Below are 26701 nucleotides of genomic sequence, written 5' to 3'. Positions count from 1 at the left end.
GAAGACGAACTCCATCTGTTGCCTCGCATAACCTTACCTCGATCTTATGTTCCAGCTCACGTGGGTCAAACGGTTGTCTCTAGACAGATCCACATATTCAGCGATGCGTCAGAGAAAGCCTATGGCTCTGTTTCTTACCTGCGGACCGAGGATGCCCAAGGCCAAGTCTACCTGTCATTCCTGGCAGCGAGATCAAGAGTCGCTCCCCGGCGACGACACTCCATTCCACGTCTAGAGCTCTGCGGTGCCCTAACAGCAGCCCAACTGGCAAAGATGTTGGGAGGGGAGCTGACCTTGAAGATTGGTGAGACTATACTTTGGAGTGATTCAACCACGGTGCTTACCTGGCTGCAGTCGGAGTCGTGCCGTTTTAAAGTATTTGTGGGCACCCGTGTAGCTGAAATTCAGGAGCTCACAGAACCCAGCGCCTGGCGTTATGTGGACTCCTCACTGAATCCAGCCGATGATGTCACACGGGGTAAGACTCTTGGGGAGCTCGCTGTGCCTAATCGCTGGAGCCAAGGGCCCCCCTTCCTCCTTAAGGGACCCAACGAATGGCCATCTCAATTACCTAGGCTGCCTGATTCAGATTTGTCAGAGTACAGGAAGTCAGTTTCCTGCGGTATTGTGACTAACAGTGACTGGCCATGTTCTCTACAAGGTGGCCAACACACTTGGAAGGATCTGGTTGAGGCTACGGTGCGTGAGCTTCACGGGGCGGCTGGACTAGGTAGCGCTGTTACTGCTTCAGATTATCATTAGAGAATCCAGCAAGACTGCTTCCCAGAAGAACTGCACCACCTCAAGAAGGGCAAGTCAGTATCAAATAGTAGTCGCCTACTTACCTTGTCCCCAGAGTTAGACCCTAAGGAGGTGATCATACGTGTTGGTGGTAGATTGCGGCGGGCTGAAGCGCTCGATTCTGCCTTTAAACACCCGATCGTCTTGGATCCTAGTCATCCAGCCACCAAGCTACTTATACAGGACTATGACACTCGTCTCTGTCACCCTGGACCTGAACGGGTATACGCAGAAATGCGTCGCACTTTCTGGATCCTGCGCGGGAGAGAGGCAATTCGTCATATGCAACATCTCTGTAAGGAGTGTAGAAGATGGAAGGCCAAGCCATCGGTGCCCAAGATGTCAGACTTACCCGTGGCCCGTCTGCGTCTATATAAGCCAGCCTTCTATTCCACGGGTGTGGACTGTTTTGGGCCTTTCCAGGTTAAGTTGGGACGCCGCTCTGAGAAGAGATGGGGCATTATTTACAAATGTCTCACCACACGAGCGGTGCACCTAGACCTCTTACACAGCTTGGATTCAGACTCGTTTCTAATGAGCCTCAGGAGATTCATTGCCCGTAGAGGTACGCCAGCTGAACTCTACTCGGATCAGGGCACAAATTTCAAGGCAGGAGAGAAAGAGCTTCGTGAGACATTTGACGATCTATCCTCAGAGCTTCAGCAACTTCTAGCGAAGCAGAAGATTGCCTTCCACTTCAACCCCCCGGCAGCACCCCATTTCGGTGGGGCATGGGAGCGAGAGATAAGATCGGTCAAATCTGCTTTGTATACAGTTATAGGAGCTCAGCCGGTCTCCGAAGAAGTACTCCGTACCGTCTTGTTGGAAGTCGAGGCGATACTGAACACAAAGCCATTGGGATATACCTCAGCCAATATAGCAGATCTGGATGCAATCACTCCGAACATCCTCTTGATGGGGCGGCTGGATGGTGCTTTGCCCCAGGTGGTATACAACAAGAGTGAAGGCTTGAGCAGGAGAAGATGGAGGCACTGTCAGGTCTTGGCAGACCACTTCTGGTCTAGGTTTATCAGGTATTACTTGCCCACCCTGCAGCCTCGACAGAAGTGGCATACCACCAATGTGGATCTTGCGGTCAACTCTGTTGTTCTGATGATGGACCCACAGCTTCCTAGGGCTCTTTGGCCAGTCGGCAGAGTGACTAAGGTACATCAGAGCGCTGATGGTCGTGTAAGGTCAGCAGATGTCCGGGTTAAGGACAAAGTCTACTCCAGACCAGTTGCCCGTCTCATCGCCCTCCCAGCTATCCCAGATTCGTAACGGATTCCGTCGTAGTGCCTACAGAAGTGAAGTGAAGCAGAAGCAGAAGTAGTGAGCCTTTCTCAGGAGCAAATTGAATGCAATTTGGGGGCGGCTGTGTGAAAGTCTCACTAATGATACTGATTTACGACGTGGATGGATAAGAGCGCTCTCTTCCTGGTTGCGGAGACTTTTATTTTGACGGAACGCAGCTCATACAGTGGAGTGCTTCAGAGTGCGCGCGCGCCGCGATCCAGTCTTGCATCAGCCATCATCTTCAGAGAAAACGAGCCGTGAAATTCCCTGACTAAATGCAGTTTTGTACTTTATGTTCCTTGAGTGTTTAAAGTAGTGTGCGTCCAGAGAGAAAGTGAGTATTGTAAATTTCACTGTTACTCGAGCTGAGTTTATTGTTGTTTGCTGAGATAGAAATGTTGAAAGAATTATGACACAAAATGGATGCTAATGTGAAGTATTGGAGTATTTGAGTTTTCATCCAGTACAGTGTTCATGTATAATTATTATACATGTAAGCTGTGTATTATGTTTCATGTTCTGCTGTATTCAACGGCAACATTGTGTTGATGTTTTGGGGAAGCCAGTAGTTTTAATGCCATTTATGTTGTTATGAGTGTGATTGTGATAAGAAAGAAGCATTGTTTGTTAGAGCATATCTTTTATTTGTTTGTTACAGACCACACATTCATATGCTGACACTTCTAAGGACATAAAGCAAAGCCCATTAGGATCTGGCTTCTCCTCTTCACCTGCTTGCATAATAAATCGGTTAAACTGATTCCTTCTCCGACTTTGGTGTTCTTACCGGCACACCCGGACCAGCTTCACCTCATTAGCAACAGCTAGCACCTTACAGTCCTTAGCCCCTCAGCTACAAATAGTCCTCTGCTGCAGCAGTTGCACGGAGCTTACAAAACTTAACGCGTGTATTGCAACTAGGCTCCATTTTCTCATCAAACAACTAACGAATGGCTCGGTACAACAGAAGAGCCTAGACAGGACTTTCTCTCTGTGTAGACCAGCAGTTGGTCTGAATTTGCTATAACCTATAGCCTATTTTCTGGACTGTAGGCTAACACGTTTTTATCATGATTCATGAAACACGCTGTTATTTATTCCAAAGTGACTCAAGCATAATAATGCATTTAACGTTAAATAATCTAAATGTTGACTTTCAAAAGTAGGCGCGCCAAGAAGGCTATTCTCTGTATTTTGGTTCATTTTTGGTGTGCGCCAGAAAGATCTAAAGAGACAGAGACGCGCTAAAGCAGCGCATCTTGTTGTTTTATTTATTTTTCAGTGGCATGATATTTTGTAGTCATTTTGAATGTACACAAATAAAAATATACATTTTACTGTTTCGAATGATGTCATATTATCTGACTATAAATAACAGAGTATTAAGTTATTTCCCAGCAGTGGAACAAATCCAAGTGATGGCGCTCGCGCATCGCGCTCTCACACAACATAGTATCAGTTCTGGCGTTGCTTCATATCGCAGACTGCTCATTATCAAAATGAAACACAGTCAACCTAACATATAAAAAGTTATTCTGCCTAATTTAATTGGTCTGTTGTACAATATAAAGGGCAAGCTGTGCCGCACACAGTCCTACGTGTTATTCCAAACATTTCCCTTGCTGTGAAGACGCTGATTTAGCCTATACGTGTATTTTGGGACTCGACTGAAGTATGAAGCCTTCTTTATATTAATAGTTAGCATCCACGTTACATTGCAAATATGAAAACTTTTGACTGAATGAGAGATGCGCGACCGTTTCGATTTAAATAAATTTGTTTAGGCTTGGCGTTTAAAATAGGCTAAATGTTGTTTGTATAATAAAGGCCACAATATGGGCTATTTTTGTAGTCTATGTAGCCTATATATTATTTTATTATACATGGCTACTTATTTTTCATTCTTGTTGTACATTCATTTAAGGATTTGTCATACAGTAAGGGCGCGCCTACTTTTGAAAGTCAACATTTAGATTATTTAACGTTAAATGCATTATATATGCTTGAGTCACTTTGGAATAAATAACAGCGTGTTTCATGATACAAACGTGTTAGTCTACAGTCCAGAAAATAGGCTATAGGTTATAGCAAATTCAGACCAACTGCTGGTCTACACAGAGAGAAAGTCCTGTCTAGGCTCTTCTGTTGTACCGAGCCATTCGTTAGTTGTTTGATGAGAAAATGGAGCCTAGTTGCAATACACGCGTTAAGTTTTGTAAGCTCCGTGCAACTGCTGCAGCAGAGGACTATTACTAGAATATTAGAAATCTAATACTCAAGCTGTTTTCTCATTTTTCTACTCTTAATATTAAATAATAATAAAAACGACTGAACGAAAGATACACGGATTCTCTTGAACCACCACCGCATTTGCGGCAGCCAAAATGCTCTGTTGGACTTTTCTGAGATCCTTTACTCTTCCCTGTGGTGATGTACTTTCTGTAAGATCTGATTTTTCTGCGGTTTGAATATTAGAAAACTGAATTTGAAGTTATGGATGTCTTCTTCATCTTGGAAACTTGAATCTGTATTTTTTAAAACTAAATATTTGCAGTCTAAGAATTCAGAACAAAAAAATTGCTGTTTGAAAAACATGTCTAATAAATTCAGCCATAAACATATCATTTCAATTCGTTAAATTTCAAATGTTTAATATTCGTTTAAAGAAATCAAATTCAGAACTATTTAAAATACCACATAAAATTCAAATTTGTTAGATTACACATCTTGTAGCCTAAATAATTCAAATTGACACAATTCAAATTCAAATCATATTGTCATATTATAAGCTCCATACAGCAGAACTCTCACTGTTTCCCTATGTTACAGTCCCATTCATCCAACATTTTTGGTGCATCCATCAATAGGAGGATCTTTGTTGACATATTTGTACGCATGCGCGAGTGGTTGTGTGGCAACAAATCAAACAGTATTGCGGGCTGTAAAGACGCGACGAGCACTTTCAAGAGAGTTAGCGGGCAAAATCCACAATATATAAGCACTTTAACATCTGAAGACCGGAGGAGGTTTGGAGAGAAGCTCAAAATTTGTATTGGTGACAAAATCGAAGTTATTTCAAAGCCCATATGAGATCTCCGCTGACTGTGCGTGCAACTCCCCAAACAGACGAGGCATTTATACTTGACGCAACTGTTTTGTTTTAGACTGAACACCAGATCATACAACTGATTTAGACGCGCAAACTGGGTGATGATGAGATGTACTAATATCCGTCTGCTCGGGCAGATTCGGGCGCGCTGTTAAGCCGAATCTGCCCGAGCAGACGGATATTAGATTTTGATTACCTTCGCGCTTATGCGGACGCGTCGACTATAAACAAGGTTTTACAGCTCAGACACTTGTTTTTTTTTTCATATTTTTTTGCAAGTGGAAGATCTTGGTTTACATTTGGACTTGAATGTGATCTTATAGGCTTGAAAAGGTTGGTGACCACTGCATAACGCAAACCCAGTCAAACGTTTGACTGCAGTATCTTCTATTCTATGCGCCTTATAATCCGGTGCGCCCTATATATGAAAACAGTTATAAAATAGGCCATTCATTGAAGGTGCGCCTCTGCTTATAGTGCGGAAAATACGGTAGTCTGGGTGCTGTGGATCGCGGTTTGGGACACCTGAATCAGAACGCGAAAACACGGATGACTCGTGTTGATTTGACTCAGTTTTATTATTTTTTATTTTATTCAATCTTCTATAAATACATAGTCACTAAGACTTAGGCCTACCATGAACAAAATTAGCCTCACAAACTCGATCAGTAACGTTAGGAATCCAGGCTTCGGAGCGTCCAGGTTCAATCGCCTAATCGCACGCAACCATTTCTTTCGTTTTTCGCGATCCTTTTCGGAGGGAATTCGAAAAAACTTTTTATCAGGCCCCCAACGAGCCGTACAATCGACCACACAGCAAGAGTGAACCATCCTCTTCTCTAAATCCTCCTCCAAACGTGCAAAACAATCAAATTACAGGTATCTAGCAGGTGTTTCCTGCCACACGATTCCCGTGATGCAACGCGGCAAACATAAACAATGACGTCACAAAAGATCCGCCTATAGCCATGACATTGCCCAGATGTTTGAAGTTGTTGTTCTATGAAAGCTGCCACCTCCGCCACATCCGTTTTGTTCTTTCTGCGCCAAAGTTTGTTCTTGCTTAAAATCCTCTCAAGAGTGTGTTTGCTCAGAGCTATTCCATGGAATTTCATCATTTGTAAAACCACGGTCGAAATACTCCTTAATCTGTTCATAATTCACCATGATGAAGATCAATGAGCGTGCCAGTCGGCAAGTCATAATTTCGATTTAGTTATGTCATAATTTTGACTTTTAAAGTCATAATTTCGATTTTTTAATCTCATAATTTCGATTTGGTATGTCAAAATTTAGACTTTTTATCTCATAATTATGACTTTTAAAGTCATAATTTCCACTTAGTATGTCAAAATTTCGACTTGGTATGTCAAAAGTTTGACTTTTTATCACATAATTATGACTTTTAAAGTAAATCATAAATTCGACATTTTATGTCATAATAATGACTTAAGAATGTCATAATTTCGAGTTTTTATGCTCGTTTTTTTTTCTTATGTGGCGGGAATGGGCTTCCATAATTAAGTCATTATTATGAGAAAGTTTCTCATTATTACAAGAAAATTTCTCATTATTACAAGATGTTTAGTCATTATTATGAGAAAGTTTCTCATATTATTACAAGAAAATTTCTCATTATTACAAAATTTCTCATTATTACAAGATGTTAAGTCATTGTTATGAGAAAGTTTATCATTATTACGAGAAAGTTTCTTATTATTATGAGATGTTAAGTCATTATTATGAGAAGGTTTCTCATTATTATGACTTAAAGAATCTTTTTTTTTTTACTCAACGTGGCGGAAACGGGCTTCCATATTCGTGTAGACCCGCCCAGATCTATTTTTTATGTAAACTGTAGGACCCGAGGCCGCGCCTTAATCACGTGTTTTACAGTTTCCGACAGAGAGAAAAAGAAACCTGCTAGATCAAGTAGGCTAATCGTGCACATGAAAAGTTCTGTTTTTTAGTTTGATAAACTTATCATGTCCAGTCACGAGAAGCGATATGATGGATCGGAGAATGACATTATATTAGTGAGAAAGTGTTGCGATATTGGTAAGTTTGTTATCATGTCTGTTTTCTACACCTTGCAAACATAATGTCTTGTCTTGATGTATCGCTAATTTGAGCCTGAATTGTTTCATTGCTGGCATTTTCATCTACACCTAGTTACAGGCAGACGATTAGGCTATTATTTATTTTCAGCTTTCTCGAGTTGTGAGCTTTTTTTATGAACTGCTGGATCTTTTTTCCCATACAATTTACGTCAAATATTCAGAAAAACCAAACCTTCGTCCATTCTTTGCTATTTTTAGAATTTATGCAAGCCTATTCCCACACCACAGGTTTGTGTTTTGTGTTTACGTCACTAAATAGAGAACAAACCTGACATAAGACTAAATGTTGGCAGTGTTTAAGACATGTAATTTCCACTTCAGATCCATATGATGATGATCCAGGGGTTTTAAGAGCTCGTTTATCCTGTGGTCACATCACTGGTCCACAGACACTGACTGACTACTGCAGAATACAGCTGGATCAGGTAAGTGAACTTTATCTGACCAGTTTTATCAAAAAGTACAGGACGATTCGGAGTGATTGTTACGTTTGGTGTGCTTGAGTTTTGGTGCTTAAATATAAGTACATGTTTTTACCATAAATATAAGTCATGTTAAGATGAGTATCTGGATAAGTTTAGTAACAGTATCATTTAGCAAAATAAATCTGTGTTGGTGGCATTTGACATATCAAGTGGTCCTATATATTCAAAATATGTATCAACCCCTTTGCTGCAATTTATTTAGAAGAAATCTTACTATTAATTAAACTTAAAGCTTCTTTCAATCTCAATACAAGAAGTGAGTCTATATCACACTGGTTTAACCTACGACTCTGAGTGTCACAGATTCCCTTTGTTTGGATTTATGTTTGTTTTGCACTGTCTAATCTGTCGTCATGGACTAATGCGATTTGTTATTCAGCTCAGGTGTGTGTATTTAATTATACTCATTTTCCTTTGTATTTAAAATCCCTTGTGTTCAGTTCTGATTGTTCAGGTCTCATCAGTGTTATGGTTTTGTTTGCCTACCTTTGGAAATACCTGTGGAAACCAAGGTTATTATAGTTTTGCATTTTTAAATGATTTTTTATTCAACAACTTTTTCAACTTTTTTTTTTTTTTTACTTTTTCAATCTGTTTAGTTTTAGTTAGTTTCATTAATGGTTATGTTAGTTTTAATTTTGTGAACACATTTCTATTTAGTTTTTATATAGTTTAGCAGAGAAAACAGAACACTTCCAGTGTAGACCAAAGCAAGACGTTTTATTTAAGCAAAGTTTAATGTTTGCACAGATTACAGTTAACTCTTGTGCAGACATCATAATAATAAAAATAAAGTAATGTTTGAGATTGAACAAAGAACCAAATAAATGCAACTTAAGAGTAAAAATTATGAAAAAAAAAAATCAGCGGTTATGTTACAAACTGCTCCGAGACACTAAGGTAGAGATCCAAATGCAGCTTTAATAAAGGGACAATCCAGACACGTCATCCAATAAACAGGCAATAGGTCAGATAGGCAGTCCAAACAAACAAAACAGGCAGGGGTCAGAGGCAAAAGAGTTATCCACGGAAATCCAAGAAACAAGAAACCAGGTAAAACACTCGGGAATGCAGTGCAACAACATACAAAACTTCACAATGAGTGAACATGGTATAAATAAGCTGAGACTAACAGGGTAATGAGACACAGGTGGATGCAATCTGTGATGATGAGTCCGGGCAGTGAGTTATGGGAAATGTAGTTGTGAGTGAGTAATGAAGTCTGATGTGGAGTGCCCTCTGGTGGCTCTCAAGGGCACTCCAGCTGATGACCGTTACAGGTTAAAGGGATAGTTCACCCAAAAATGAAAATTCTGTCATCATTTACTCACCCTCAAATTGTTTCAAACCTGTATGAATTTCTTTTTCCTGCTGAACACAAAAGAAGATATTTTGAAAAATGTAACCAAACAGTTGCTGGACCCCATTGACTTCCATAGCATTTTTTTTTTCCTACTATGTAAGTCAATGGGGTCCAGCAACTGTTTGGTTACATTTTTCAAAATATCTTCTTTTGTGTTCAGCAGAAAAAAGAAATTCATACAGGTTTGAAACAATTTGAGGGTGAGTAAATGACAGAATTTTCATTTTTGGGTGAACTATCCCTTTAATTGCCTCAGCTAACTTAATGTCATGTGCATGAAGATCCATATACAGGCATTTCCATAAAGAATCGATTTTAGATTTTTTATTAATTACGAAAACGATTTTTTATTTTTGCTAATTATTATTTTATTTCAGTTAGTTTTTCAGTAACTGTTGTTAGTTTAGTTTTAGTTTTTCATTTTTTTTTATGAATTTTTCATTTTACGAAAATGTTTTTGAACAATAGTTTTAGTCTTATGCCGAGTTCAGACTGCATGATTTTAGCCCCGATTTTGGCTCGCCGACAGGTTTTGAGAAATCGCCGACAAATGCCCGAAATCACAGGCAAATCGGTGCTCGTTTACCCGAGTGACAATCACTAGGGTGAATGAGCAAAGACGCGATCTGAGAGAATCGCCGATGAGTCGCCGACACCTGCGAATTTTCGCGAATTTACCAATTTACCAATACCAAATTTAATTTTACTAAATAAAATAAAATTCTGTATCAAAATTTATAAGGAAAGACCAGTATTTGTTTAGGCTTGGTTTGTAGGGAATTCCAAACCTGCACACATATATTCAAATGCACATAACTATAGAACCAGTTCTTAATGCGCATGTGAACGCCATCAGCGTTTCTCACAGGATCGCGTTTAAAGTCTGTGTAGAGAGAATGGTGTCATCTTGGCGGCCCCTAATTTAACAACAAATGATCGTTGCAACGGAAGCGAATCAAACAAAACAATCTCTGTTACCTTAAATTATACATTTATCTCTGTAAAGCTGCTTTGAAACAATCTACATTGTTAAAAGCGCTATATAAATGAGGATGACTTGACTTGACCCGTGAGATATTTGGCATGCTAAATATCTGGATCTGTCGGCGATTCAAAATCCTGCTGTGTGAAAGTGTTCTGACTGAAGACTACATCGGCGATGACCGACAGCCAATGAGAGAGCAAGATACAGAGCAGCGGGGAGTTCGGGGAGGAGTTATAGACCAAAATATCAGTATTTGAATAGATATATTTACAATTATATCAAACAGAAACAAAGCCCAAACATTTGCTTGACCAGCAGCAACAGCAGCACATTGCAAAATTATTTATTTACCCCCAACTCTCTTTGCAGAACACACAGTCCTTGCTCCCTGTGTCTTCCCAGCCATTTCCTCATGCATAATATGGTTTTCTTTTTCTCCTTTTCGCTGCAAATTAGTGCACAGACAGTTTGGATCGTAAGCTTCTTGCAGGCTATCATTTTTAATAACAATTTCAGTCTCACTTCTCGCGTGTGTTTGGTTGTGAAACGTAGTTTGGGGACCACACAGAAGTTGTCGGCGATTCTTCCTCCTGAAAGTCATGCAGTGTGAAACCTCCTGTCGCCGATGCATCGTGCAGTGTGAACCAGCAACTGAATGTTACCCTGGATAGTCGTGCAGTGTGAAAAGAACAGTGACCCGACTACTTTGAAAATCGTGCAATGTGAACTCGGCATTAGTTTCAGTTTTCGTTTACAAAAATAACCTTTGAGGAAACTATTAAAAGTCTTGGATCTTCATCTTCTTCATCGTGTGTGTTACTACAGCCAGTGCGTGACAGTGAGCCACATCTGGCTCTTTGACAAAAATCATGTGGCTCTTCAGGTCTCTCATCTTTTACCAACAAATGATCGATAAAAAATAAAACACTAAAAATTAGCTTTGTGCTGAAGCTGGTTACAAAGCCTTTTGTTGTACCTACCGAAGTTAAAGCACAATATGTACGATTTTTACATTAAAATATAAAAAAAAACACTAGAACAATGTTAGGCCTATATTTTGTTCACTTTTATACTTGCATTATCCCAAATGTTTCCAACAATGTTTAAATAAAGAGAAATCCGCAGTTTTAACCAGTGTAACGGCCCATGTCATTGAGTCGCCTGTCAATCACATCATATCACGTTACCCTCGATTTCAGATTTTACTTCAGTAGAAACCATGGAAACACCAAAGACACTTTAATGTGTTTTATTAGACGGGTGAGCAACTGTTTGGACACATTTATCAACAGAAATCGAATAATTGGTATAGCTCGACACGATTAGTTTTATTGTTTGATTCTCTATTTTTCTTGATTTACCGCAAGTTGCATGTTTTTACCTCGGAGACAACACTATTCTGTCTAGTGGCTAACATGACATAATCAGAGAGAGCTTTATTTGTAGTAACAGTAATACAGCATTTTCTCCTCCATTCAATATATTTTATGTTTCATACCAGCCACCGAGCAAACACAGTGTAATGTTAAAACATAACTTTCAATGCACTCAATGTATTTACGATTGTTTTGACCAATTAAAACAATGCCACGTTACCCCACATACACACGAACGAATAGAGCGGATGTGGCCAACTGTGGTGTATAAGCATAATATCTGCTGCTCTCAGCAGATATGGTCATGAAAAACCTGGAAAAGTCATCGAAATTTAGAAAAGCAATTTCCAGGCCTGGAAAAGTTTTGGAAAATAAATTAACCCAGAAAGTTTTGGAAAAGTCATGAAAATTTGTTTCAAAATATTTATATAATAGAATATATGTTTAATTGATAATATAATATTGGTTAAAACAAATTGCAATACTTAACGTTCTTTCCATCAGATTTAGTTTTGCAGCGTTGAGCATTATAACCAATCGCACACGTTTCTGTTGAGCTTATGAATGTGATGGCCAATCAGAGGCGTTCAGATTAGTTATCACTATACCGAAGAGTTTTGTTCAGTGAGCGAAAAAAAAAAATGAAACGTGTAAATTCTCCCATCATAAACAACAAAGTGCAGATTGTATGTAAGAGATTAATGTCGCGGTGTAGTCAGCTTCCGGGATTTTAACGCAAGAGGTGAGTGTGCTTAAACCTGCGCGAGACCCAAGTTATGGACAGCCTCACGATCGCTCACATTCTCTGCTCTCTTTCTGTATACAGTTTATTCCAGTTAATATAATTTATTCATCATGCTGATAAGATCATGTGAAGTCTTCATTTGCTAATGCGTAAAAAGCATTAAAATAATTCACAAATGCTTATTAGATTGTTTTATTGGTGTAATCAGAATATGACGTGCAGTTTCTCAAAAACATTATGTATTCTATTAATCAATGTTAATAATCATTATTACAATATCAAAAGCATTGATTGACAACAATGACCCTGTAATGAGTTATGTTAATTGTATAATTTATGAGTAACATTAAACAGTCTGTAAATAAACATCTGTGCTATTTCAGATGCAGCTTCTGTTCCACCTTTGCAGTGTAAAGATGGCTTTTGTGAATGATAACATTTTATTGGTAACAAATAGTATTCTGATTTAGTTCAGCACTTGGTTAAATTTGACATAAGAGACAAGGTACTGCATTCATCCACTGAACCCCTGGAGTTGACCATGTGCTGACTGAGTGAGCAAAGTGCACACTTCTTTCTGCACTGCACAAACAGACAGTTTATTGATAAGGATGCAAACTTTCAACTTCAACTTTTATTTATTTATATAGCACATTTAATAGCAACGTTGTTGCCCAAAGTGCTTCACAGTTAACTAAAACAGTAAGACATTCATGTATAAAAACAAATATGAAAATAAGACCACACACTCTTAGACATACCCTCAAAAAAAAAGAAAAAAAAAAAGAAATTAACTAAAAGCTAGGTTAAAGATACGTTTTTAATTGAGACTTAAAAATGTCTATTGTCTGAGCTAGCCGGATATGAGAGGGAAGACTATTCCACACCTTGGGAGCCACAACTGAGAAAGCTCGGTCACCCTTTGATTTCTTTTTGGAATAAGGGATTGTCAGCAGAAGTTGGTTCGTTGATCGTAATGTCCTGCCTGATTTGTACGATCCTAAAAGGTCAACAATGTAGTTTAGAGACATGTTATGCATTGCTTTAAAAACCATTAGTGAAATCTTATACTCAATCCTATAATGAACCGGTAGCCAATGAAGACAGCGTAGTACTGGAGTAATGTGGTCCCTTTTTTTAGTGCCAGTTAGAAGCCTGGCTGCGGCATTCTGCACCAGCTGTAGACGACGCAGTTGACGTTGGCAGATCCCTGCATAAAGAGAGTTACAGTAGTCTAGTCTTGATGTGATAAAAGCGTGGACGACGACCTCCAGATCTTTAAAAGTAAGAAGGGGTTTTATCTTAGAAATCACTCTAAGCTGATAAAAGCTATTCTTTACAACAGAATTGATCTGTTTGTCAAAGCTAAGCGATGAGTCGACTATTACGCCAAGATTTCTCACACTATCTTTCACCATCATTTCTAATGGCGCAAGGATATTGGCTATCTTCTCTTTGCAATTTTGTGGACCAAATATTGTAATTTCAGATTTTATTTCATTTAGCTGGAGAAAGTTTTTAGACAGCCAAGTTTTAAGCTCCTTCAAACAGTCCAACAAAGACTTGAGGGACTGTTCATTCCCGACTTTGATAGGTAGATAGATCTGTGTGTCATCAGCATACATATGATAAGAAATGTCATAGCGACGACAAATGGATCCCACAGGACACATGTACAGAGCAAACAATGTAGGACTCAAAATAGAGCCTTGAGGGAGGCCATATTTTAACCCTCTGAGGTCGACAAACGCGCCGGCGCGTTTTGCTGCATTTTCTCCACATTGTAGCACTATAAACTTAAATTTCTCCGTCATTTATGGTCATACAGAAAAAAGAAATATAAAAAAAGAATCTGTGGTATTTCTACTTGTGTATGTGTCCACTTCCAATCAAATCAAAACATTGTGCTTTTGTAAAATAAAGAAAATAAACAGGGTGTGCGTTCTGCCTCTCCGTCGCGGTGAACTTTTTTTTCTTGAGCACGTCTATAAACTGAAACAAAACTCAGCGAATACTTGTCACACATTTATGAGCCATACACCTTTATAAACATTTAAGTGTGTACTTTTAAATGATCGGATTCAAACTGAAAACAAATATTCTCTGTTTAAGTAATTTGTATAAAACCAACAAGATGTCCAGCTTCTCAAACGCTTCCTAATTATTTTTTAATTTACCACGCCCACTCGCGCAAAAGATATTCACATGCAAATCTCCACATGGAACGCGATCGACCTCATTACCTCAACAACAAAACACTTCACTTCACTTTTCGTCGAGTTTGAAAGACGTGCCTGAGCTTAGATTGGATTTACATCAGAAGAAGAAGAACGATATTTGAAGACAAGAAAGATAAGGTAAGAAATTCTTACATATTAGTTTGCTATTGTTGCATAAATGTCACATTGCAGTTGAACTGTTGCTAGATATATGGTGAATATTATAATATTTAGACCCGTGTTTACTGTTACTGTGTTTGTGGATATCTGCTCAAACGTAGATATGTATATGGTAGGCCTAACCATAATGTTTTATATTTGAGCGCGATCGCGTTTGAATGTATCATATTTTTGATCGCGATCGCGTTTTAATGTATCATATTTTTGATCGCGATCGCGTTTGAATGTACAGTATCATATTTTGGAAAAGCAAAACGCTCCAAACGGCTTCATGTTTTTACTATTATCTAATTTCATATCATCATAACGAATGGAAACATTTGAAGTAACATGATAATCAATATATTTTTCTCTAGCTTAGTTGTTACTGAAATCTTTTTGAAAATATATATAGGCTGCTATATTGTTATTATTTTATGCAGCACTGCGCATAGCCTATACCTACAAGGCACAACAAAACTGGTGTTCATTATATAATATATTGTTGGAAACATTTGTGTGAGTGTGTGTATTCTGTGAATTTTAAAAAGCAATTTTAACAAGAAAAATCTAAAATGTATTCCCAAAATCGTGCAGGCCTTTCTCTTGATATCAGTATGTTCACTTTTTTTTTTTTCTTTTTTTTTCAGGGCCCAGATGCCACTGAGTCCTGCTGACTTCAACATTCACAGTACATGTCTCTGTACATGAACATGGTAAGGTGAAAATCAAACACCTTAGAAAATGAAAGGTATGTACAATGTTTTTAGGAATGGCACAAAGGTCTCTTTCTTCAATAAGTGCTTTTTTGTTGTGTATCTTTGGATTATGTTGTGTTGTAAATAAATCCAAACAATTTTAAAAGCCATTCTTTTTTAAATCTCCTCATTCTTTGTGCAAGGGTGGTCAGAATGATGGGCCCTGATAAGCTCCTAATAGGGCCATTAGGGAGGTTCTTTGTCTTTCTCAGGTGTGGAAAGCTTTCATATTAATGAGATGATCCGCCCCTTCGCATATTGCTTTCTAACACAAAACACGTCGTAAATTTTTTAAATCAATATATTGTCTTCTCTGAATGAGCAGTCAGGGTGATTCTCACATAGTTTTAGAGCAAATATTCTAGGCTACGTCATACAATTTTCAAAAGTCTTGTGAAGAAATAATCAGTAGGGGTTTCATGACCTTATTTCAGTGAGAATTTATTTTTGTATTTTCACAAACCACGCATAAATGTCATTATCTCAAAACTACAAACTTTTACATACATGCTGTTGATATATTGTTGTAGCAGAGTTTGTGCTGAATACAGTGTAATTAGACTTTAGCCATGAAAATGTCACAAGTAACAGAAATAACCACAAATGTCAGAGCATGTCAGAACACCTCCAGGGCCCAGAAAACACCTCAGACCCCAGAGGGTTAAGGTGGCTGCAGAGGATGAAACATTTGCAAAATTAACAGAGAATGTTCTGTCCTGTAAATATGAATGGAACCATGTTAGCGCTCTTCCACGAATGCCGACGTCACACTCCAACCGGTCTAAAAGAATCGAATGATCAACAGTGTCTAATGCGGCACTGAGATCCAATGTGATTAAAACAGCTGCCAGACCAGAATCAGTTGCTATTAGGAGGTCATTTAGCACTTTTACCAGAGCAGTCTCTGTACTGTGCCTAGCTCTAAATCCAGATTGGAAGTTATCCAAGATATCATTCTCACTTAAAACTGATGTGATTTGAAGTAACACAACCTTCTCTAATATTTTAGATATAAATGGTAGTTTTGAAATTGGACGAAAATTATTTAGTTCAGTGTAATCCAAGCCAGGCTTTTTGATTTGGGGAGTAACCACTGCTTGTTTGAGACAGGGTGGAACAACACCATTTGATAATGAGCTATTCACAATAGATAGTATACCAGGGCCTATGGTTGCAAACACATCTTTGAAGAGCTGGGGTGGAATAGGATCCAGAGGAGTAGATGACGGTTTCAAATGCTTGACTATTTCTACTAGTGCTGGAAGAGAGACAGCTTCAAAGTGATTCAGTAAAGAAGAACATGGCATAGGGGTTTCTAGGACACTATTAGAAGGTACAATTCTTTCTCTTATTATTTCAATCTTTCTAACAAAAAAGTTCAAGAAATCCTCACAGGTATAAAGTGTTGATTCTGTTAGAGACGGAGTAGTGTTTATTGTGCCAAATGATTGTGTCATCCCGCAGCGCCATTTGCTTACCAAAAGCGCCCCACTGGGCGTCTCGCATAGCAAAGCCTTATCACACTTTCAGTTTTAGTTTGTTTGACAGCAATGGCGCAAAACAAAACATGAAGAACTTGTATATTATTATGAGAATAGTTTCTATTTTCTATTTGTGCCAGTCAATGCTGATATTATGGCGGGCACTGCAGATATTACATGGAATGTTAGGTAATGAGTATTTGCCTCAAAATTCATGAAAAAATTATGGAAATTTATTGGTAAATTTGTGTACGAACCCTGCCTCAAAAATTAATTCTGTCGACACACTCAAATTTCCATATTCATTCACTGCTGACGCCCAAGGAGATGGCAGGTGAGTTGGAACAGCATGCCTTGACACTTCTAAGGCAACCCCTTCCTGTAGAAATGCAAGGTCTGCCCGAGGGCTGAAAATGCCATGCTATATCGGTGAGATAGCCACACAGTGTGTGCCGCGGTGCCATGCCCATCTCAGGACTTGTGTCTGGAGCAAGTGCTGAAGCAGTCTTATATGTGTGGACTTAAATTAATAATGAGTAAATGTGATGATTATCAGGGCCAGTATATGTGGAAAATCTAATAAAAGCCCTATTCAGACCAGATTAGTTTAACATGAAGAGGTGGGGTAAAGTAATTATTACAATACCAGAGCTTCTCAGTGATTTTAGTCCTCTCCGAATGTGCCATGATCTCAATAATCATTACGGACAATGTCAGTTTAGATTACGGTGACTTTTACCTTCTTTAAAAATTCTGGAAGAATTACCTCAGGTAATACTAATCCCGTGCGAATAGACCCGCTGTAAATATGTACATTAATATTCGTGTTTTCCTGTTTAACAGTAGTTTTCCACAGTTTTTCAAGTAGGGAGGAACTTAAAGAAGCATTCGGTTGCGTTCTAGAGAGTGGAAAAAGTCTGGCAAAACTCGTGTTACCACATACCATTCAGATCAAAAAGAAGGTCAAAAGCACTTGTCAGAGACACAAAACTTATTTTAGCTTTAGGGAAGTGCCTATTACCAACATAATCCAATCAGAATTTAATTAACAAATTGTTCAACCAGACCTAAATGACCTCTCCCCTCACATTCACCCCCAAATAATGTTGTAGCAAATTCTAAGTCCTCAAATCGGGTCTCGAAGAAATCTCTCAAGAGTCGAATTTCCAGGTGTCAGAAGTAACTTTATTGACAAGCAACAAAGTGAGATGCTGCTGTTCATCTGATCTACAATGGTCAGAACCTCAGGTCTTATACCTTTTCTTATCACTAGGTAGCCAATCAGCTATCTTTCTCTTCTCGCTCCACCTTAAGATCTCGCTACCGTTAGCATCATCTTTCCCAGAGACATTTTTCTATTGGTGGAAAAATATTTGGCCATACCCAATTTTAAATAATATCTTGGATCACATGATTCTCTGCACCTGCAGTGTTGTAATGCCATCCATCATTTTTAATTAACGTTTTTAGTACCATCTTATCAGTTACCTATACACATCTTCTCTCTGAGCTTGTTAGGTACTCTTTCATCCTCACAGACCACTTGACCTAATTTAACCTGATGTATCCTGATATAACCTGGGTTCTGACTGAGACACAGAAATACAGACTTTTACATGAGGCAAAGGAAAATCTCCAACACATCCCCCCTTTGGGACTTATTCTAGTCCCACCTTCATGTTTGTCCCAGAATGTATCTTCATGCGCAAGCCTCCTTCCGTTATCTATCAATCATGGCCAAAAATAGACCATCCGTCTTTCTTATCAATAGGCTGTTGTCACAAAGGTACACTCTGGAGGAATAGTGAGACCAAACATTTCCACCCCCCTTTGACTAGAACTGAGTAAAAGATCTCACCTTCCTTTTCTGTTATCATTCACAAGGGAGAGATGAACATCTGTTATCCATTTGTAATCAACATTTCTTAGTGTACAGACTTGAGGGTAGAGTTGTCCCACGGTGCCAGAGGAACTGCACAGGCGCTTCCGGTGGCCTGGAGTGCTATCTGGGTTGCTCCATCGTTGCCAGAGGTGCCCTGGTCCTGCCTAGGGCGCTATCTGGTGTTGGAGCAGACAGCGGGTTTTTAAACCACCAGTTGAGTCTGCCCTTGCTGATCCGGCAATCGGTGACCGCGCTTGTAATTAATTCCTCTTTTTGTCCCGTGAAAACATTTTCCAGTTGCCTAAGGCATTTACTTCACATTTATTTCATAAAGAAAACTATAAAATATTAAAAATAACTCTTTTATAGTGTGATTAAAAAGTGATAAAAGTGATTAAAAATAATAAAAACATTCTTATCTTTTCCCTTTATATCTGGTTGCATTACCTCGTACCACGGGCAATGACCTACTTTAAACCTTGTATCGTCCCCTCTCATTCACATATTCATATTTTGTGAACAATTAGTGTGATTATATAAAATATACTCAGTAGGATTATATGTAAGAATATATGTAGGAATATATGTAAGAATATACTCCGGAAGGAGCCCTTGTTTCAAAATAAAAACAAAACAAAAAATAACCCTTCTAACTAACTCCCTACTCTACCCATTTTCTAATGATCTACCTAATTTTACCCCAAAAATAAAATACACAGTGGGGCTACCTCCCTCTCTATCAAAAACAGTGTCAAATTGTGAAAATCAATAATCAGAAAATAAAAGTAACAAGGCACTCTCTTTTTTACTCGTTAATCAGTCCTGTTCACAGGAAGTCATCCAACTCGTCCAGACCTGGCCCAATAGGGTACACTCCTGAGTTTGTGCACCCGATGTCAATTCCCGAACATTTGACTGACACATTAATCATCTGTTTGGCAGCTGCGTTGGCTATCATAGATCTGAGGAAAGGCACAACACAACAGAACAGCAAAAGGAAAACAACAACAACCACAACTATTATCATTCCCACCTTAATGAACCATTCCTTCCAGGAACCAAACAAAGAGTCTAACCAGTATCCAATGTTTCTGTCTCTTCCCGCATTTTCAGTAACCTCTTGTCTTAGTTTCTTCAGTTTCTTCATGGCTCTAGTAAAAGCTCCATCAGGGGCTGTATTATTTGGAATAAAGGTACAACAATCAGTTCCAAACATCACACATAGTCGTCCTTTTTCTGCCAGTAGCCAATCCAGAGCTTGCCTGTTTTGCCATGTCATTTTGCTAGTATATCTTAGTTGATGGCCTAAGGCATCAAGTGCGTCGTCTGTGTAATTAATGAATCTCTGTTGGTTATAATAAATATAATTAATCCATTCTTGATTCTTATTTGGTAATATCCACACAAATATGGATTCCCAGCCTGCTACTACCTCATCTCTGGCTTTAAACTCATGGGGTATCCCTCTTGGTTGTCCTATGGAATTGTCTCGGTTACGTATGTAACCCTCGTTCCCTGAGTAGGGAACGGAGACGTTACGTCAGATGACGACGAATGGGGTTTTGATTAGAAAGCCTATCATCTTCGAGTATATAAAACGAGCCAATGGCAAAGAAATGCCATGGGTCTGCGGAATTTGCATAGCGTAACTCCGCCCCACCCTGGGGGTATGTAAGGAAGTGCGCTGGCAACATGCAGATATGTCTTCGCTGAGGAGCCGAGACTGAACTCAGCCGTTCCAGCGGAAGTGGCAGGGAGACGTAACGAGTTATGTCGGATGACGACGAATGGGGTTCCCAGTGAAATCACGCCACCTCTCGACTGTCTTCCAGTGCCCTGCATAAGTCTGAGCTCGCTGTCGTGAGACTAGCACGGATGAAGGACTCCTACTTAACACAGGAATACCAAGGTACACTGGGAAGCATATCTCAGTGGAAATATGCAATTATGCCCAGCCCGAAGGGGGGGACTTGGAATACACATATGACCCCGGGGGGCTGCATATGGAGTATCACTGGGGTGTCCAGCCGCAGGTGGAATCTTTCAACCCCAGGGGTGGCAAGGTGGCTTGCCAAGGGAAAGACACATGCTCAGAGAGGCTTACAGTGGAAATACACATGTGGGGGTCACCCAGCGGGGGAACCATGCACATGGAGGCACCTAGCCAAGCGTGAAAGCTGCCGGTGGCATAACTCTGGCGTTGGCGTCGTCAGTGCTGGAGGAGACTCAGGGCTTGTTAGGCTCACCTGAGGAGAATATCGCACGTATCCCGTCCGTGGAGAGGAATGGCGAGCAAGCGAAGACACCTGAGCAGAATCTATTACCGGCTAGTTGAAGCGAGTACATGAGAAGAAACTGGCTCCACTCGGAGATTGTAGAATCTCGCGAATTATTATTATTATTATTCCTTTATTTGTCCTCAAGAGGAAATTGGTTTCCACCATAGGTGCGTACATAATACAAATACAAACACACATAGCATATTAACAACATAATCAAATCAAAAAAAAAAAAGAAAAAAAAAAGAGTGAGCATACCTGACACATCAATGGCCCATTACCTATGTACCGTATTTAGAGCTCGTGTAGATACAGGAACAAAACTCTTACTAAACTTGGCCTTTCTACACATCGGTAACCTATACCTACGGCCAGAAGGCAAAAGGATAAAATATTTATAAAGTGGGTGTTCTGAATCATTTAAGATTTTTTGTGCCTTTCGCAATATGAGTGTTGAGACAATATCCGATAGAGAAGGGGTAGTGATGCCAATAATTTTACTTGCTAAATGAGTTATCTTTAAGAATTTGTTCCTATTGATAACTGTAAGCATATGGAAAAAACAAATGGCACCATAAGTAAGAACTGGCTCGATAATAATGCGATACAGAAGCAGAAGAAGATGTGGCTGAACCGACAAGTGCCTAAGTTTACGAATAGCTGTCAGTCTTTGTTGACAGCGTTTGTAAACCCCTAGAGTGTGCTGATTGAAATCGAGATTTTGATCCAAAATAATGCCAAGATATTTAAAATGCTCTACTCTCTCTACTATCTCTCCATTAATGATAATGCTAGAAGCATGGATCTGTGTTTTTGATGTGCTAAAGACCAGTTACTTTGTCTTAAGAATATTAAGGTGCAGAAAGTTATCCTCACACCATGTGCTAAAATGTGCTGTAGAACGTTGATAGTCCAAAAAAGAGTCATTGTCCTCATTAAGCAGAGCAAAAATGGCTGTATCATCTGCATATTTAAAATAATGAGTAGTTGTAAATTGACTCTGACAGTCATTTGTGTAAAGAATAAAAAGGAATGGGCTAAGTACGCACCCCTGAGGGGCGCCGGTGTTAAGGACAATGGTTGTTGATAATGCACTGCCCACTTTAACCACTTGGGGCCTATTAGAAAGAAAATTGTGAATCCAATATATTAAAGATGATGGGACTTGCATACTCTGTAGTTTCTTTATCATCTGATGACGCTGAATCGAGTTAAAAGCGGAACTAAAGTCAATAAAGAGAAGTCTGGCATAATTCCCAGTGATGTCCAGGTGTTGAAGTAGACAATGTAAGAGACAGGCCACTGCATCATCAGTACCTCTCTTCTGCTTATATGCAAATTGTAAACAATCTAGAGATGGTGTAACGTATGGGAGCATAATGTTTTTGACGATTTTCTCAAAACATTTCATTATAATAGAGGTTAATGATACAGGCCTGTAATGATTTAACTCGGATGGATGCGTTTTTTTTGGAACAGGAATAACAATCGATGATTTCCATTTGACAGGTATTGTTGAAGTACAGAGTGAGCGAAGGAAGAGAGAATGAAGAATAGGGGTTAGTTCCAGGGAACAGCTTTTCAAGACCCGACCCGGAATACCATCTGGCCCAGGAGCTTTATTCGATTTGCACTTGATGAGCTGGAAATAGACATCCTGCCTGGTTAGAAGGGACTCATAGTTCAACTCTTGAAAGGGCAAAGAATCCAAAAGGCTATCACACTCTGCTGAGAAGTCAGAGGTGTCAAAACGGGCATAAAAATTATTAAGATTACTTGCAAAGGTGGTAGGATCTGAAACATAAGTAGTCTGTTTAGAGGCTTGTCCAGTAAGGGTCCTCACACGCTGGAATGCCTGTTTGGTGTCCATATTTGCAAAATCCTGCTCCAGTTTGTTCTTATAATTATTTTTCGCTTTAAAGATTTCATTTTTGATATCCTGATTTATTTTTTTGAGAGTAACAGAGTCCTTTTGCCTGAAGGCAAGTTTCTTCTTCTGGAAGAGATATTTTATCTGTGAATTGATCCATGGTTTTGAGTTGGAATATGCTCTGATAGACTTTACCGGTATCAAGAGATCCATACAGAATTTGATGTAATCTGTAATAACTGAAACCTGTTCCCTCAAAGACTTCCCAGTCTGTACATGCAAAACAGCCTTGAAGGCATGCAATAGCATCTTCCGACCATTGGAGGATGCTGCGTATTACCGGTTTGCGTTGTTTCAGCCGTTGTTTGTAAACAGGAAGTAAATGGATAACATTGTGATCCGCTAACCCTAGCGGCGGAAGAGCTCTAGCTTTAAAGGCTTCCGAAATATTACTGTAACACAAATCTATAGTTTTATTGAATCTCGTTGGTACATCCACATATTGATAGAAGGCTGGCAATGAGTAGTCAAGCCGACAGCTGTTAAAATCACCAAGAAGTAGCACTGGAGCATCCGGATATTTGCTGAGCATAGCCTGTGTATTTTGCGCTATTTGTTCAGCCGCTGCTTTGACATTAGCGCTTGGTGGGACATATACACAGCTAAGCACAACAGTCGGGAATTCCCGCGGGAGATAGAAAGCACGGGCGGACAGGGTGAGCAGCTCCAGGTTAGGATTACAGATCTTCCCATGTACTTTAATGTTAGTGCACCAGTGTGAGTTGGTGTACATACACACCCCACCTCCACGCTCTTTCCCAGAGTTACTCGTTCTGTCTGCCCGAAAGATTTTAAAGCCATCCAGGCTAACCTCGGTGTCCGGGACAGACTCATCTAGCCAAGACTCAGTCAAAGCAAGAACACATGCCTCCCTGAATGATGCATCCGTGAGACATTTAGCATGCAACAAGTCCATTTTATTTCTCAATGAACGAACATTTGAGAGAATTAATGAAGGTAGCGGAGGTTTAAAAGGACGTCTTCTAAGTCTGCATCGCACCCCTCCTCGCCTTCCTCTTTTCCTCTTTAATCTTGATGTTGAAATTAGCTCAGGGGGAAGGATCATAGATGGAATCATTTGGCAGTGGATAGAGTTGCGCAGAGATAGAAGTTCAACCCGGGAATAGGTGAGTCCTTGCCCTGCTCCGGCATCATCTAGTTGAATAGTCCATACCACGGAGTCAGTTACAATCCATGTAATTATAAGGATAGTCCAAAACCAACTTGTCCAATTTCCCATGATGGTTTTGCTGTAGTACACTCTCAAAAATTAACAAAAAATAAACTCAAACAGAAAACATACAGACAAACAGTTTTTTGAGTTTTTAAAAACAAACAGTTTTTAAACAGATAACAGCAGCTATCGCATGCGCCAGGTTCACTCTATGTGTTAGGTGTCGCCCAGCCTGCAGCTCTGCAGATGTCTGTTAGCGAGGCGCCATGCGCTAGAGCCCAAGAGGATGCCACACTCCGAGTGGAGTGGGCTGTCACACCAAGGGGGCATGGTCGACCTTGCTGCTGGTATGCCAAAGCAATGGCGTCCACTATCCAGTGAGACAACCTTTGCTTGGAGAGAGCCTTTCCCTTCAGCTTCCCACCATGACAGACAAAGAGCTGGTCTGAGGTCCTGAAACACTGCATTCTGTCGACGTAGGCACGGAGTGTGCGTACTGGACAGAGCAGTGCCAGGGCTGGGTCTGCCTCTTCCGAGGGCAGCGCTTGCAGGTTCACCACCTGGTCTCAAAAGGATGTGGTGGGAACCTTGGGCACATATCCAGGCCGGGGTCTCAGGATCACGTGAGAGTTAGCCGGCCCGAATTCCAGGCACGCTTCGTCAACCGAAAATGCCTGCAGGTCCCCTACCCTCTTGATGGAGGCCAATGCAACCAGGAGCACTGTCTTCATTGACAGGAACTTAAGCTCCACTGATTGCAGAGGCTCAAAGGGAGCACTCTGCAGGGCAGTTAAAACCACTGAGAGGTCCCAAGAGGGTACGAGGGGAGGACGAGGAGGATTCAGTCTCCTCGCTCCCCTCAGGAACCTGACGATCAGGTCGTGCTTCCCCAAGGACTTACCATCAACTGCGTCGTGATGTGCGGCAATGGCGGCAACATACACTTTCAGGGTGGAGGGAGACAGCCTTCGCTCCAACCCTTCTTGCAGGAAGGAAAGCACGACACTGATGGGGCATTTCGTGGGTTCTAGATGTTTAGAAGAACACTAGTTGACGAAGAGGTTCCACTTCAATGCATAGGCGTGTCTCGTGGACGATGCTCTAGCGGAAGTGATGGTAGCCACCACCGCTGGTGGTAGGGTACTCAAACCTGCCTCGTCCCGTCCAGGAGCCACACGTGGAGGTTCCAAAGATCGGGACGAGGATGCCATAAGGTGCCCCGTCCCTGAGAAAGCAGGTCCTTCCTCAGAGGAATTGGCCAGGGAGGTGCTGTCGCGAGGAGTATTAGTTCTGGGAACCAGGTATGGATGGGACGGTATGAAAATTTAATATCACGATTATAGTGACCAAAATTATCGCGATTATCAATATTATCACGGTTTTGTTAAAACGAGATGAAAGTGTTCAAAAAGAGTTGATGCTCACACTGAAGACATTTCAACAAGTTTTATATTTGAAAATCAACAAACAACAAATAAAACAAGCAGCTCTATGCACTTTTTAAAGCATTTCCTTCCTTATAAGGACGGTCGTCAATAGCAACGCATTATAACACCGCACACATCCATTGTAACGGCCACCTAGTGTTAAGTAGTGTTCATGACATGAATGTGAATGTGCCTTTAAGATAACTTCTTCTATGGCGTAAGTTATTGTATGCATGCTGTTTTTATGTGAGCGCGCACGCAAAGTGAGAGTGAGATTGACCGCGCAAAGAGGAAGATGACTGCTCTACTGCTGACCGTTGTTTTATAATGTTTACTTCCACTTTGATTTGTAGCGTGTTTTCGAGTGTTTTCTTTTCCCTTTTAACATTCGCTCTTCGACATGTATGTGAAGAGTGTGCTTAACTGAGAGAAAACGTCTATAAAAGTCTCGTGGAACTACCAGTTCAGTCTTGTATCTGGGCAGACTTGAAACTCTCTGACAGACCTTACACCATGTATCACAACGGACGCGCTCTCTCGTTTCATTCAAATACAACTTGCCGTCTTGCGTCTCCGTTTTTAATTGTATTGAAAATTAAATCGGTGTTGATTTATTGTTTACAGAGTTTGATAATATTGTTGTGATCATCTTGTCTGAACGATTGTTTTGTACGCTGTACATAATGGATTTATAAGCAGACTGTTGCTGGCTGAACAGGATCTAAAATTGCGATAATCAAACACGGTTTTAATGATAATTAAATTTTAAACGATATTACTAACCGTCAGTACATTTTATCGTGGTTTATAGTGAAACCGGTAATCGTCCCATCCCTAGAACCAGGTGCGGTTGGGCCAATACGGGGCAACCAAAATTACCTGCTCCTCGTCCTCCCTGATCTTGCGCAAGGTCTGCGCAAGAAGGCTCACTGGGGGAAACGCATACTTGCGGAGGCCCCGCGGCCAGCTGTGCGCCAGTGCATCCGTGCCCTCGGTCAGGGAATAAAACAGGTCGCAGTGGGACGAGTCGTGGGAGGCAAACAGGTCTACCTGTGCGTCCCCGAACTGATCCCAAATCATCTGAACCGTCTGGGGATGGAGTCGCCAATCTC

The 26701-nt window shown here is 40.2% G+C and overlaps 1 protein-coding gene across 1 annotated transcript in view; it reads left to right on the top strand.

Annotated features, from left to right (window-relative positions):
- The first annotated feature begins 7110 nt into the window (after nt 1–7110).
- LOC307151530 (uncharacterized protein) overlaps nt 7111–26701 on the top strand; it is a 41049-nt gene continuing 21458 nt past the window's right edge. Inside the window, exons 1-2 of the mRNA XM_079859624.1 lie at nt 7111–7264; nt 7648–7751. Coding sequence (XP_079715750.1) covers nt 7192–7264; nt 7648–7751 — 177 coding nt within the window. The 5' untranslated portion in view covers nt 7111–7191. The remainder of the gene's footprint in view (nt 7265–7647; nt 7752–26701) is intronic.

This window comes from Squalius cephalus (assembly GCF_949319135.1).
Source record: "Squalius cephalus genome assembly, chromosome: 23".
Classification (NCBI taxonomy): Eukaryota; Metazoa; Chordata; class Actinopteri; order Cypriniformes; family Leuciscidae; genus Squalius; species Squalius cephalus.
This window is presented reverse-complemented; position numbering and strand designations above follow the sequence as displayed.